At 48.3% G+C, this 13,293-nt stretch overlaps 1 protein-coding gene across 2 annotated transcripts; it reads right to left on the reverse strand.

The window, feature by feature from the left end:
• Window positions 1-605: 605 nt before the first annotated feature.
• On the reverse strand, window positions 606-13,293 carry Nopchap1 (NOP protein chaperone 1). 2 transcript variants are annotated; one of them, XM_006979879.4, is made up of 4 exons: window positions 13,132-13,290; window positions 10,370-10,456; window positions 6,235-6,371; window positions 606-4,524 (listed from the first exon to the last, which is right to left on the reverse strand). In XM_006979879.4, the coding sequence occupies exons 1-4, from the start codon at window positions 13,244-13,246 to the stop codon at window positions 4,306-4,308; spliced, it is 558 nt and encodes a 185-aa protein (XP_006979941.1). In that variant the 5' UTR covers window positions 13,247-13,290; the 3' UTR covers window positions 606-4,305. The 2 variants fall into 2 exon arrangements, with proteins under 2 accessions (XP_006979941.1, XP_076410651.1); XM_076554536.1 differs by lacking the exon at window positions 10,370-10,456 and having other exon boundaries at window positions 13,132-13,293.

Consider the following 13,293-nt stretch of genomic DNA (forward strand, 5'->3'; position numbering starts at 1 on the left):
CCAGCTATACCATTCCTGTACCCAAAAGGCTCCATTTACTAGCAGAAAGACAACTGCACATCCATGTTTCCTGCTGCTATATTCATAGGAGCAAGGACATGCAGCCAGTCTAGATCTACCAAGAAACAAAACAAAAATGTGACACACACACACACACATCATTTAGTTGTGAAGAAAAATGAAACTTGCAAGAAAAATGAGCCTATCCAAAGACTCCTGTTTCCTCATATAGAGATCCCAGTCTATAATGTGTAACAAAAGCAAACAGGTATGAAGTCTTAAAATCTAGGAAGGAAATCAAGAGAGGAGTAACTTGTGATAAGGACAGACAGACGGGACAAAAGGATAAACAGGACACAGAAAAGGAAAGGAGTCTGGCAATGGACAGATTCTGGGGTACTGGTGTACCTTCACACCTCACCCTCTTTCAGTTGCTCAGCCCTGCGTAATTTGATGGGGAAGCATGAAATCAGAACACAAGGGAGCTTGAGGTTTTAGATAGGGTCTTAATGTGCAGCCCAGGCCAAGGCCAGCCTTAAATTCTCAATTCTCCTGCCTCAGCCTGAGTGCTAGAACTACAAGAACGTGCCACCAAATGCTTTAAATGGTTTTGTAAAACATCGAGTTTATTCATTTTTTGACAATTTCATACATGTAAACAATTTGTCTTGATCAACTGTACTCCAGCACCCTTTCCATCTCCCCCAACATGACCCTCTTCCCTCAGAAGTTTTGAGTAGACTTAAGATTCTTGTGGGACAGCTTAAGCAACTGTGTGCCTACTGTCCTGAGGCCCACCCCACCTGAACAGACAGTTTCAATGGGTTTCATATCCCTGTCATAGAGAGGGGTATAAGCCAACATCCACAACACTGGAGCAACTGCTTGACAAAGAGGGAAACCCTGAAGCAGGTGGAATGCGGCAGTCTGTCCGCTTCACTTCCGGTAAACCCGGCATGTCGGAAAAGGGTTGTTGGAAAGGTTTGTTCCAAGTCTCTGATAAGGTGCCACAAAATCACACCACAGAAATGGCACAAATACTTAAATGGCAGTTGATGTTTCAATAAAGACACATGTGCATTAATGGTGCTTCCAGCAACCATAAAGTTGTTAAATAAAAACGCCAATGTGAGGGTGGTCTACCTTCCCAGGAGTTGTTGGCCAGAAAGACAGGCCCGAGAGGTCCCCACATTATACCGACTATTGTCACTATCCCCCACTGCTGAAGACACCACATGCTCAGACTTTGGGAGACTGGAACACACACCTGGGCTTAAACCAGGATACATTGCCCCATCCACAGTCGTTAGCCGCCAGTGTCAGAGGCACTATGCAGGCCACAAGGCAGAGCCTATTCCTATAGCCTGGCTTTGCTAGGGACTGCAATTTGCTCCATTATCTGCTTGTTACACAGGTAACAGCAAATTCAGTGTTGGTGCAATCAGCACAGGTAGTCAACATTCTCCCAGTTGTCTGTCCAGCCCACTCCATGTTAGAACTCTCTGTCAGGTCAGAAACTCCGGGGATCAAATAAATCACACATTCAAACAATGGCAAGCCTACCACCACTTTGCTAAACACGTATGCACCCCATCAACTACTGTGGTGGTTTAAATGAGAAGGGTCCTTACATGAATGTTGGGTCCTAGTTGGTGGAACTGTTTAGGAAGGATTAGGAGGTGTGGTCTTGCTGGGAAAAGGGGTGTCACTAGGGGTGGGCTTTGAGGTTTCAAAAGCCCAGCCAGGCCCAGTCTCACTCTCTGCCTCCTGTATATAAAGCAGACATAAGCTGCTGCTACAGATGATCAGATTCACCCTCTGACACTATAAGGAAGCTCACAACTAAATTCTCTATTTTAGAAGTTGTTGTGGTCATGGTGTCTCTTCATAAAAATAGGAAAGTAAACTAAGACAATTATCCTCTGAAATATTTATGTGTATTGGAGTCATACTGTGACTGCCTCTTCTTGCACTGGGTGGCAACCACTGTAGCCCATGACGGTGATAATCTGACTATTGCACACATGGTGAACTCTCTCTCTAGTCAGGTAGTTATGCCATGAAACATTTTGCTCCCCTCCATCAGTCAAAGTGAAAAAATTTCACAGATCTCCCCAATATCAACAGAGCCTCTCCCATATGAATAAAAGCCGAACATGACAATCTTGCTCTAAACATGAGCTTCTGGTTGAATGGGAACCCATAACCTGGCCTAACGTGCTACCTTCTGGGCATTATGAAATTGGACCTAACCCCGACATGGGCATTTATGATTATGACCCATTGTGCCTAGAAAGACCGAATGAGAGAGACACTACTATTAGTAGGTACATGGATAGAGCTGTGCAAGGGTACTGCAGGTAACGCAAACCACACTTACAGGGCTATCTACTCCTGTACAAGGGGATACATCTCGAGCCGTTCATCCAAGTCCCCCTCTGAGCTGTCAGCCAACTCCTATCTATAACCTAGCTGTTATCCCAGAGCAGCCACTAACCACCCATCGAGTGTTCGTTATGCAAACCCAAGAACACCCGAGAACCTTCCCTGACCATCTCATCTTCATTCACGATGTAGGCTGTACCTCAGATGTTCCCATTTGCCACCTTTCCTCTTTGAGCTATGACCTGAGTATGCTCAGGAGGGAATGCATCAGTCTCCAACATGCCTTCCCTTTATGATTACATATAGGCTTCCCAAATGAAGTGCCCACTGTTTCTTTGTTGGGGAGCATGTCCAGTGTGAGAACGATATATAACCTTTGTTCTCCTGTACATGGTAATAAAAATGCTTTCCTCTTTTATGCCTCAGCTGTGGTCTTACAGCTTGGCACTCACCAAGATGTGAAGCCGCTGTCTTTGTCACAGGAATACCCACTTTCTGTATTTAGTCATTAGGCAGGAGCCCTATTATCAGCAATCTAAGCAAAGCCCTGGTTAAGTTTATTTTCAAGTTCCGAACCATACCTACACAGATGTTTCTTAAACCAAGAAACCTGGATATTGGAAAAACAGGCTACAGACTGGCTCTGGGTATTATACACAGCTGTGCTAGGGATCTGTGTGTGGACACTGGATACCAGAAACCCAGTTAAGATGTGATACTTGCACAGACGTGCAAGATGTTTTTGACCACTGGCTTAGGTCACTACCATAGGGGTATGTGCCCTTCTGACTGCCTGTATTACTTAAGGAGTATGCATCCATGGCTCCAGTCTTTCCTCTTGTTTTGGCACAGAAGCCCAATGGCTCAGTTCTCGGGGGGGGGGGGGGGGGGGGACGGACGGACGAGCATAATATCTCTAAGGCTCAGGACTATGGAAGAAGGTGCAGACAGAGCTGGAAGGTGGGAAACTGGGTCCAGGCCTCATAACCTGTCTTTAGAGACCCTGGCTCAGAGGCAAGGATGTAAGCATCAACACATCGAATGTCAAACCACCACGAAGTGAGAGAGCTGTTACCATGTCCTCCAGGTAATGGGCATGCTCCCATACTCAAGTAGCCTCCTGGAGGGATGGTTCATTCTCCCACCTCTGGCACTTGCTAGCTCTGACAAAACCCAATCGAGACTGGTGAGTCAGAACAGCTACCCACGTCACCCACCACTCTGTAAGCTAATTAACTGGAGAACTGGAGTCATTCTTTCAGCTGTCGGTACCATCACAATTTGAAGACAATGCTTACATGAATTCATATACATATAGCAGCACACAGTGATATAGCACACAGAGATTTGTAAACACTAAACCTCTTTACAGCAAGAGCTCAATATGCCTTTACAGGATCTGAATGCTGTCCATTTACAAATCTTTAAAAGGCAATTTTGGTTTCTTTTAATAAAATCTAGCCACCATCATACCTTAAATGGCAGGGGCCATTATCCTGGGCTGCTCTCTAGTACCCAGTTCTTATATAACAAACCCCAACCTCCCTTGGTACAGAAACAAACCAAAACCCAAACCCTCAATTTGGAAGCAGGAATGTTCTAAGTAGTAGCCGGATTTTAGTGTAGATGGGCTTCACTGAGTCACAGGCCACACTGTTCAGATCATGTCAACTTAGGCAAATGCCTCATGTAACCAACCCATCAAAAGTTATTTCTTCCCTATTTCCCTTCTCGGTACCCAAGGGCGCTGCCCTCTGTCATCAAGATCGAAACACTTCCTATTTTGAACACACCCAGACTTGCAAATTTTTCTTTTTGACACTGAAAGAGCATCAGAGGGACCCTGGACCCATCACCCCAGAAACCACCTTCCCCCAGTCGCAGGTAGGGAGGACCTGCCTCTCTTTTCACTGGCCTATCTCACTGCTTCTTTTTTTTACTTGCCGGACTGTCTAAAACTTCAATCTTGCCTCTGCCACCTTCTGCATTCGGAAGCTTTATGGTGTCTATGGTGACTTCGGAGGGGATGCAGTCTTCATCTTCGGACTCTGAGCTGTCCTCAGAGCCGTCCTGTGAGCTCTCTTCTGAGCTGTCCTCTTCTTTTGAATCTGACCGGTTCATCTCAAATAAGGCCACATCCTGTAAGAAGTGTCAGGTTGAGAAATCTACTTCAGGGCAGTTCTGTAACATGTTCTAGTAAAGCAACAGCTAGTGCCAGGCGGCAGTGGTGTACGCCTTAATGCCAGCACTTAGGAGGCAGAGGCAGGCAGATCTCTGTGAGTTCAAGGCCAGCCTGGTCTACAGAGCAAGGTCCAGGCCAGGCACCAAAACTGCAGAGAAAACCCTGTCTCAAGAAACCAAAAAAGACAAAGCAGTACAGGTGGCTCCAGGGAAGGCTCGGCGGGTCGAGGTGCTTGTCCAGAGGACCCCAGTTCAGTTCCCAGCACCCATGACCAACCAAGTGGCTCCTAACACCTCAACTCCAGCTTCAGGAAATCTAACGTTCTTCTGGTCCTGCTGGCCCCCATGGGCACCCACATAGGTGCCAGACACACTGACGTGCACACAGAAAATAATTCTTAAATAAAAGCAGCAGAGGAAGCTATCAATATCCATTATAAATTCTGGAGCACAGATCGGGCTGTGTGCTTAATACAAATGGCACGTCCACGTTCTCAGGTGCCAGAATACATCGTAAGAGCAGTTTGAAAGATTGATTTTACTCATGCCTTTAAAAATGCTTTTTCTGGGCATGAGAGATGACTCAGCAGTTAAGTTCACTGACTGCTCTTTCAGAGGACCTGGGTTCAATTCCTAGCAACCACACAGTGGCTCACATCTGTCTGTAGCTCCAGAGGATATGACACCCTCATATAGACATACATGCAGGTGAAAGACAACGCACAAGAACTTAAAAAACAAAAGGGGGCTCCTCTTGCCTAGTACACATCCAACAGCATTCTCTCAAAAAAGGACTACAGCAGTGGTTCTCAACCTTCCTAATGCTGCGACCCGTTAACACAGTTCTTCATGCTGTAGTGACCCCCAGCCAGGAAACTATTTTCACTGATATTGAAGCAGATGTAATTTTGCTGTTGCGATCATAATGTAGTATCTGTGTTTTCCAATAGGCAGGTTGAGACCCACTGGCCTGGAGTCAGGCACTACACTGGACACTTCAGACTTAGGTGACACATCTACAATCCCACCCTGTAACCCAGCACTGGGGATAGTCAGGACTGACAACGAGGCCAACCTGGGCCACAGGTAAGGGCTGCCCCCAACCCACTTCCTCAAAAACACTCCACAACTCTTGCCTTAATGGGATTTACATTTCTGAGCAAGGGCCAGCAAGTTATAACCAGCAGGCTGAACCCTGCCTGCTACCTAACTTTGTGCAGCCCTTCAACTAAGAATGGCTTCTGTCCTTTCAAAGTGACAAAAAGAGAGAAAGGCATTGGATAAAAAATGAAATTATAGCGTGCCACAAGCTTCTGCACCGCAGACGGAGCCTCAGGCACAACTTCCCACCATGAAAAACATGGTCCCCTTGAACTGTGAGCCAACTATATAGCCCTTCCCTTAAAAAAGGATCAGTGGCCGTCACTGTACAAAGCCCTGCCTCTTTGTTAATGTCAACAGCTGTGCTCAGCACTGAAGAGCAAGGAAGACAGGGTAACACGACTGTGCAACTCCCAAGTCCATTCCACCATCTTGCCTGTGTGAAGGTGTTCACAAATTTTAAAATAACATTTCATTTTAGAACAAAATTTCAAAGTATCCCTCTTTCCCGTTCTGGTGACAAGCACACTAACTCCACCCCATGAAACAGAAATAGGGCACAGTTACCATCTGTATGATGTTTCCGGATGTCCCATCAATCTTCTCGATATTGAAGCAATCAGCTGGAGCGGCCGCCATTTCCTCTCGTAGCTTTTCATTTGCCTGGGCCATCTGTGGGAGGAAGGCCTGCACCTGGTCTAACACTGTGGACAGCAAACACAGCATGCAGACGTGTTAGTAAGTCCCAGACTCCGCAACTCCTGGTCTAACACTTCACTGCAGAGCAACAATAAATCAATCCACTTTTTTTAATAATTTATTTTTATTTTATTTGCACTGGTGTTCTGCCTCCAGAGGCAAATCTGTCTATGTGAGGGTGTCAGATCTTGGAGTTATAGACAGCTGTGAGCTGCCATGTGGGTGCTGGGAATTGAACCCCGGTCCTCTGGAAGAGCAGTCAGTGTTCTTAACCACTGAGCCATCTCTCCAGCCCAATCCATCAACTCTTAACATCCGTTTGCTTCTCAGCTGCCTTGGGTCGGAGGGTGGGTGGGGGTAGGGGAGATCACTGAGGATTGAACCAGGGCCTTACTTTTGCTAGGCCAAGGGCTCTGCCAATCAGTTATACTCTCAGTCTCTATTTGAAACTCCCAAAGCAACAAGATCACACAATTCAGTAATTATTACTCAAATGTTTTGTGTTTCTCTTCTGTCCCAAAAGTATAAAATTCTACAAGGCTGGCATTCAACAAGGTGGCTGGAAAAAAAAAGGCAGAATGACCTAATGGTCTTCACAGTAAGGCTGTCAGGGTTATTAATAGGGTCCCACTTCTACTTTTTACTATTTCAGTTACCTGGAACGTGTGTCACCTGCCCAACATCTACCCACTTTCACCTGGAAGTGTCAACACCAGCCATCTTCTTTTTGGAAACAGGCTTGCTATGTAGCCCAGGCTAATTCACAACTGGCTTCCAACTTCCCATCATCCTGCACAGACCATGCCGTGCCCTGCCCTTCCTTCCTTTTGAGCTTGGGTCATTACTGTCTCTCTCATCCTGAACAAGCCTATGTAGTCTATGGTCGTCTTGCCCACCAGAATCTGTCTGCCCTGTGGCATAAGCTAACAGAGTGTTCTAACCAAGCCAGGAAGTGGTCAACTTGGGAGCGAAAGAGAAAAAAACCAAGTAAGTGATGAATGTGGGTCTGGAACTTCTCATAAGGCAGCCAACTCTCCACAGCTGTGGAATAGCCATCTTTAGATCAATCCAACACCAAGAAAGCAGAGCTGAGAGACAGGCCGCAGGTGAGGACAGAAGGCATCTGGATCCAGATGAACTTGCAGTTTCTGACTGGGTTCTGTCATCCCAAAAATGAGCCAAGTTTTCCTGGTTTTCTCTTTAGGCAATCTGAGCTTTCACTCAATTTGCAATTCAGAATTCTATTTAATGCATCCAATTTCACCACCATCCTGGCTAGTTTAGTCAACTCCACACCAGCTCGTCATCTGAGAGGAGGGACCCTCAAGTGAGAAAAGGCCTCTGCAAGACCCGGCTGCAGGACATTTTCTCAGTGAGCAATCAATCAGTGGGGGGTTGGGGGGGAGCAGCCCATTGTGGATGGTGCCATCCTGGGTTCTGTAAGAAAACAGGATGAGCAAACCAGTAAACAACACCCCTCCATGGCCTCTCCATCAACTCCTGCCTCCAGGTTCCTGCCCTGAAATCCTTCAGCAATGAACAGTAATACATAAGTGTAAGCCAAATAAACCTTTCCTCCCCAAGTTTCGTTAGTCATGGTGTTCTAACACAGCAACAGAAACCCTAACTAGGACAGAAACTGGTACCACAATAGTGGGGTATTGCTGTGACAGACCTGACCATGCGTTTTTAGGATTGTGGAAAAACTTGAGAACTCTGGGCTGTTAAAACCATTAAGTATTCAAAGTTTAGTGACCTGTTCTGTGGGAGTCTGGAAGATAAGAATGCTGAGAGAGCAATGCAAATGTGGAGGACTGGCTTGAAAAGTTTCAGAGGTCAATTTCAAAGTCCTTTAATGACTCTGTCTCTGCCCCCAACACCATAGGGGTTACAGGTTCATGTGGCCACACAGCATTGTAAGTGGGTTCTAAGGATTTGAATTCTGTTCCTCGTGTTTTCTTAACAAGCACTCTTACCTGAGCAATCTCCTAGAGTAAATAACTGCTAGGTGTGGTGGCACACACCAGTGTAGGCAGAGATAGGAGCATCTGTGTGTTAGAGGCTAGCATGATCTATATAGAATGTTCTAGACCAGCCAGGGATAAACACGGGGAGACTGTCCAGGAGCAGAGAAAAAAAGAGTAACTAAAGCTAGACGTGGCAGCAGTAACTGTAATCCTAGAATTGGGAGAGGTGGGAAAATCTGGAGTCAGAATCACTCTTAGCTACACAATGAAGTTTGAGACCAACCTAGACTATGTGAGACCCTGCCTCTAAAACAAACAGATAAATACATAAATAGCTAGGCCTTTTAGTGAAGCACATACATCACAGCTACTTGGTAGACGGCAAGATCTCAACTTCATGGCCTGCCTGGACTACAGAGGGAGTTTGGGGCCAGCCTAAGCAACTTAAGAGAAACCCTGTCTCAAAACAGAAAAATTCTCCTGGACAGTGGCAGCACACACCTTTAATCCCAACATTTGAGAGACAGAGGCAGACAGACCTCTTTGAGTTTGAGACCAGCCTGGTCTACAGAAGTTCCAGATCAGCCAAAGCTACAGAGAAACTTAGTCCTGAAAAACAAAAGAAATACAGAAAGGGCTGGGAATACAGCTCAGCACCAGAGTGCGTGCACAGCCTGCCGAAAGTTCTAAGTCCAAGTTGTACCACCACCACCAAAAAACAAGGCACATTACTGCGTCGAGCACTGGGAAGGCGGAGACAAAAAGAGCTTAACTGGACTTCTGAAAATAAAGGGGAAGGGCCCATTACACAGACACTGATGACTTTATGAAAGCTATTTCGACAGTCTCAATGAGGAGCACATTTATAAGCGTGCAATTCAGCAATATTATAGTGTGATTAATGAAGAGGCTGGCTCTGTTAGTTTGTATTATTAACAAGATTCACCATGTAAAGCTGTGAGGGGTACAACTGATGCTTGCAATCCCACAACTCAAGAGGCTGAGGCAGCTGGGTCACAGTGAGTTCAAGGCCAGCCTGAGCTACATAATGAGTTCTAGTTTAGCCTGGTAAGTGAACTGAAGCCTTTAGAAGACATGAACTAACATGTGTTCACCCTAGACAGGGCTCTACCGACAGACTAAAGCAAAGATTTCCCCCGAAGAGCAACGTAGTGAGCCAGTGAGTTTATTGGGCTTGCTCAGAACAACAACAGTGACAACTGGTAAAAGTTGCCTCCCTGCAGCTCTCTGCAGGAGTCACAAGCAGCTAGGCTTCACTAACTATTACTGCGGATGTAATCCATAGGGAAGGGGTCTTGGGATTCCTGCAAATTTACTTCCAGAAGCTTGTTTACTATCTATATGCTTTTTCTTTTGTTTTGTTTTTTCAAGACAGGGTTTCTTTGAGTAGCACTGGTTGGCTTGGACTCGATGTGTAGTCCAGGCTGCCCTCAAACTCAAGAGATCTGCCTGCCTCGCCTCTACCTCCCAAGTGCTGAGATTAAAGGCGTGCACCACCACCGCCCAGCTTCCTCTGTTATCTTAAAAGTCTCCTTACACTATTTAAGGAAATGCTTTAATTTAGGAGGGAATGCTTCAATTCTGAGGACACTTCTCTGCTACACAGACTGTCACAAAACAGTTGACCAATAGTGGTGTTCTCCGTAACCAGATTTAATATTCCAAAACGTGAACAGTAAGTCCTTTCTTCAACAAGTGAAGTCTTGATAACTGCCCAAGCTGATCTCCAACATGTTGCAGTTCTCCGGCCTCAGCCTTCCAACGGCAGATGTGTGACATCTCACTAAGCCAGACACTTTTTCAGTTAAAAAAAAAAAATGTATTCTGAATAAAGTGCAGGCAGGGGATCAAGATGAAAAATTCTATTCCTTAGACAATGACTTACACAATATTAGACTTGCTGTATTTGACTCTACGGTTTGATATGAGCCATGAAGACAGACTATTCCATCAAATAAAGGACTAATTAACCGAAATTGGGGGAGCGCCCTCTAGAGTGGAAAGGCAGTACTTACAAGGGCTCCTCTGAATCCTAACTGTTTGAAGAGCAGAAGTCTTCTTGGAATGAGGCTTAGAGCTGATGAGCAATTGGTCCCAGATACCTGAAAATACAATTTACATCATAAATACACTGCAACTCAGTGCTGGGATGACCCTCAGCCCTGCAGAACAGTGAGAGGGGACATCAGCAACAGCTCCTGTGACTGTCTTCAGTCAGGACCACAGTAAAATGTCTCAGCAGCTGCTCTCGCAAACATCAGGGTTTGATTCCCAGCACCCACACATGGTGGCTCATATTGGTCTGTAACTCCAGTTCCAAAGGATCAGACACCGTGGGAATTCTGCGGGCACCAGGCATTAAATAAATAAAAAGTTTAAATAATGAAGTTAATAGAACGTGGACCTGCAATGATAATCTTCACAGAATTTAGTTAAAGTTAGAAATGGCAGGAGGTGATGGCACATGCCTTTAATAGGCAGAGGCAGGCGATTTCTGAGTTCAAAGCCTGGTTTACAGAACAAGTTCCAGGACAGCCAGGACTACATGGAGAAATCCTGTCTCCAAAAAAGTAAGAAAGAAATCAGAAACTGGGCCAACAAAGAGGGCTCAATGGACACAGGGGCTTGCCTCCCAAACCTGAAGACCTTAGTTCCACCCACTACCCACATGAAAGGAGAGAACAGCCTCCCCTCTACATACCTGTGATCATAAAATAGAACCAAAAAGTTACAAGCTATGCAGAACTGGGCAAACTGAACCACACTGAGCACGTTTCTTCTTTTACAGAACATACCTGTCTGCGAGAAAGCGTCAATCTAAACAAAAACACCCTTGGAGCATTTTGTGCAAGCTCGCACCTGTCCAGCTTACCCACTCCAAACAAACCAACTGCCCAGCCCATGAGAGCTTTGGGACAGTACACTGACCACTCAAGCCTTTGCTCACTCTTCTTTTCACACACAGAAAATCTCTTTACTTTCTAAATCAAAAAGCCTGTCACTCCCAATGTAGAGATGACTCAAGAGCCTCCGAATTCTCCTGAAAGCCTAGTGGTTTGATTAGTGTCAAGTTCAGAGGAAAGCCAGAGCTTGGAGCCAATATCCAGCTTTGCTGCTTTCCTGCCAGTGCCTATAGTTATCTGTGTAACACCATGCCAGTTTCATCATAGAAACGGGGTCATCAGGATACCTCCGCAGGCGTCGGGGATGCGGTGACACTTGAGTTTATTAATTTCTGACACTGCCACTACAAAAGCTTTGGCAATCGGTACTGTAACTCCTTCAGATACACTGGATTCTTAAATCATTTCCACGATACTTAATAAGCAGGCACAAGAACTTTAATGCATTCTATTCATTCAAATTCTATGGGCAGTCTCACCTGTTTGAATCAAAATGTGGAAACAGAGGCCTATAGAAAGCAACTTTCACAAAAGCCCCACTTAGTAAGGATTTCAACCTACAATTTTCTTTTTATTTTCGAGACAGGGTGTCACTGTATTATAACTGGCTGTCCTGGCCTCGAACTCAAAAAGAAATCCGCCTGCCTCTTTCTCCCATGCTTTTCTCCTCTTCTGTACCACACTATCTGAAATGCTGAGTGGATTTCCCGCACACAAGTCTCCCTCCACCAAGGTGACACTAAGGTAGTGAGTGCCTAATGCAAAAATTATTAAAAATGGTATTCATCTGTTACCCACCATTCCGGGCAGGTCAGTCCTGGTCCTCCCTGTAGAGTTCCCTAAGAACTGCCCGGCCTCGGGCAGGCATAGTCATATCCTGGACCCCCGCGTCCGAGCTTCGCAGCATTCCCCACAACCACCGAAGTGCTCGACCCTGCAGCATCCCCAGTCTCCCGCAGCTTCCCGGGCTCTTCAGCATCCCGCCCCGCCCCACCCTCACCCCCTCCCCCGCCGTGTCTCAGGCTCTGCTAGACCCCGGTCCCCCCGCAGCGTCCTGGGCTCTGCTAGTCCCCGGTCCCCCCCCCCCAGCGTCGCCGGTCTCCCCGCAGCGTCGCCGGTCCCCCCGCAGCGTCCCGGGCTCCGCTAGTCCTCGGTCCCCCCGCAGCATCCCGGGCTCCGCTAGTCCTCGGTCCCCCCGCAGAGTCGCCGGTCTCCCCGCAGCGTCCCGGGCTCTGCTAGCCCCCGGTCTCCCCGCAGCATCCCGGGCTCCGCTAGTCCCCGGTCTCCCCGCAGCATCCCGGGCTCCGCTAGTCCTCGGTCCCCCCAGTCCTCGGTCTCCCCGCAGCGTCCCGGGCTCTGCTAGCCCCCGGTCCCCCCGCAGCGTCGCCGGTCCCCCCGCAGCGTCGCCGGTCCCCCCGCAGCGTCGCCGGTCTCCCCGCAGCGTCCCGGGCTCTGCTAGCCCCCGGTCTCCCCGCAGCATCCCGGGCTCCGCTAGTCCCCGGTCTCCCCGCAGCATCCCGGGCTCCGCTAGTCCTCGGTCCCCCCAGTCCTCGGTCTCCCCGCAGCGTCCCGGGCTCTGCTAGCCCCCGGTCCCCCCGCAGCGTCGCCGGTCCCCCGGCAGCGTCGCCGGTCTCCCCGCAGCGTCTCGGACTCTGCTCGTCCCCCCCCCCCGCAGCGTCCCCGGTCCCCCCGCAGCGTCCCCGGTCCCCCGCAGCGTCGCCGGTCCCCCCGCAGCGTCGCCGGTCCCCCCGCAGCGTCCCCGGTCCCCCCGCAGAGTCGCCGGTCCCCCCGCAGCGTCCCTGGTCACCCGCAGCGTCCCGGGCTCTGCTCGTCCCCCGCCCCCCCAGCCCAGCCCTGTCTCCGCCGCCGCTCACCTCCGGAACCCTCGCTCCCCGCGGTCAGCAGCTCCCTGGACACCGTGACCTGCGAGCAGTCTTCAGAAGACGACGAAGCTGTGGGTCCGGACACGCGTTCGCCGTGGAGCTCCATGCTTGCAAGACAGCACGAGAGAAATGAACCCGGATGGACGAAGGCGC

This window comes from Peromyscus maniculatus, chromosome 18 (assembly GCF_049852395.1).
Source record: "Peromyscus maniculatus bairdii isolate BWxNUB_F1_BW_parent chromosome 18, HU_Pman_BW_mat_3.1, whole genome shotgun sequence".
Classification (NCBI taxonomy): domain Eukaryota; kingdom Metazoa; phylum Chordata; class Mammalia; order Rodentia; family Cricetidae; genus Peromyscus; species Peromyscus maniculatus.

What these genes read in the sequence shown, in the direction of transcription:
- Nopchap1 (XM_006979879.4), bottom strand. Translation starts at nt 13,246, where the DNA reads ATGGAGCTCCACGGCGAACGCGTGTCCGGACCCACAGCTTCGTCGTCT. An exon ending in TAGGATTCAGAGGAGCCCTT is followed by an intron (nt 6,372 to 10,369) that starts GTAAGTACTGCC and finishes TGCTGTCCACAG; the next exon opens with TGTTAGACCAGGTGCAGGCC. An exon ending in CCGGAAACATCATACAGATG is followed by an intron (nt 4,525 to 6,234) that starts GTAACTGTGCCC and finishes CACTTCTTACAG; the next exon opens with GATGTGGCCTTATTTGAGAT.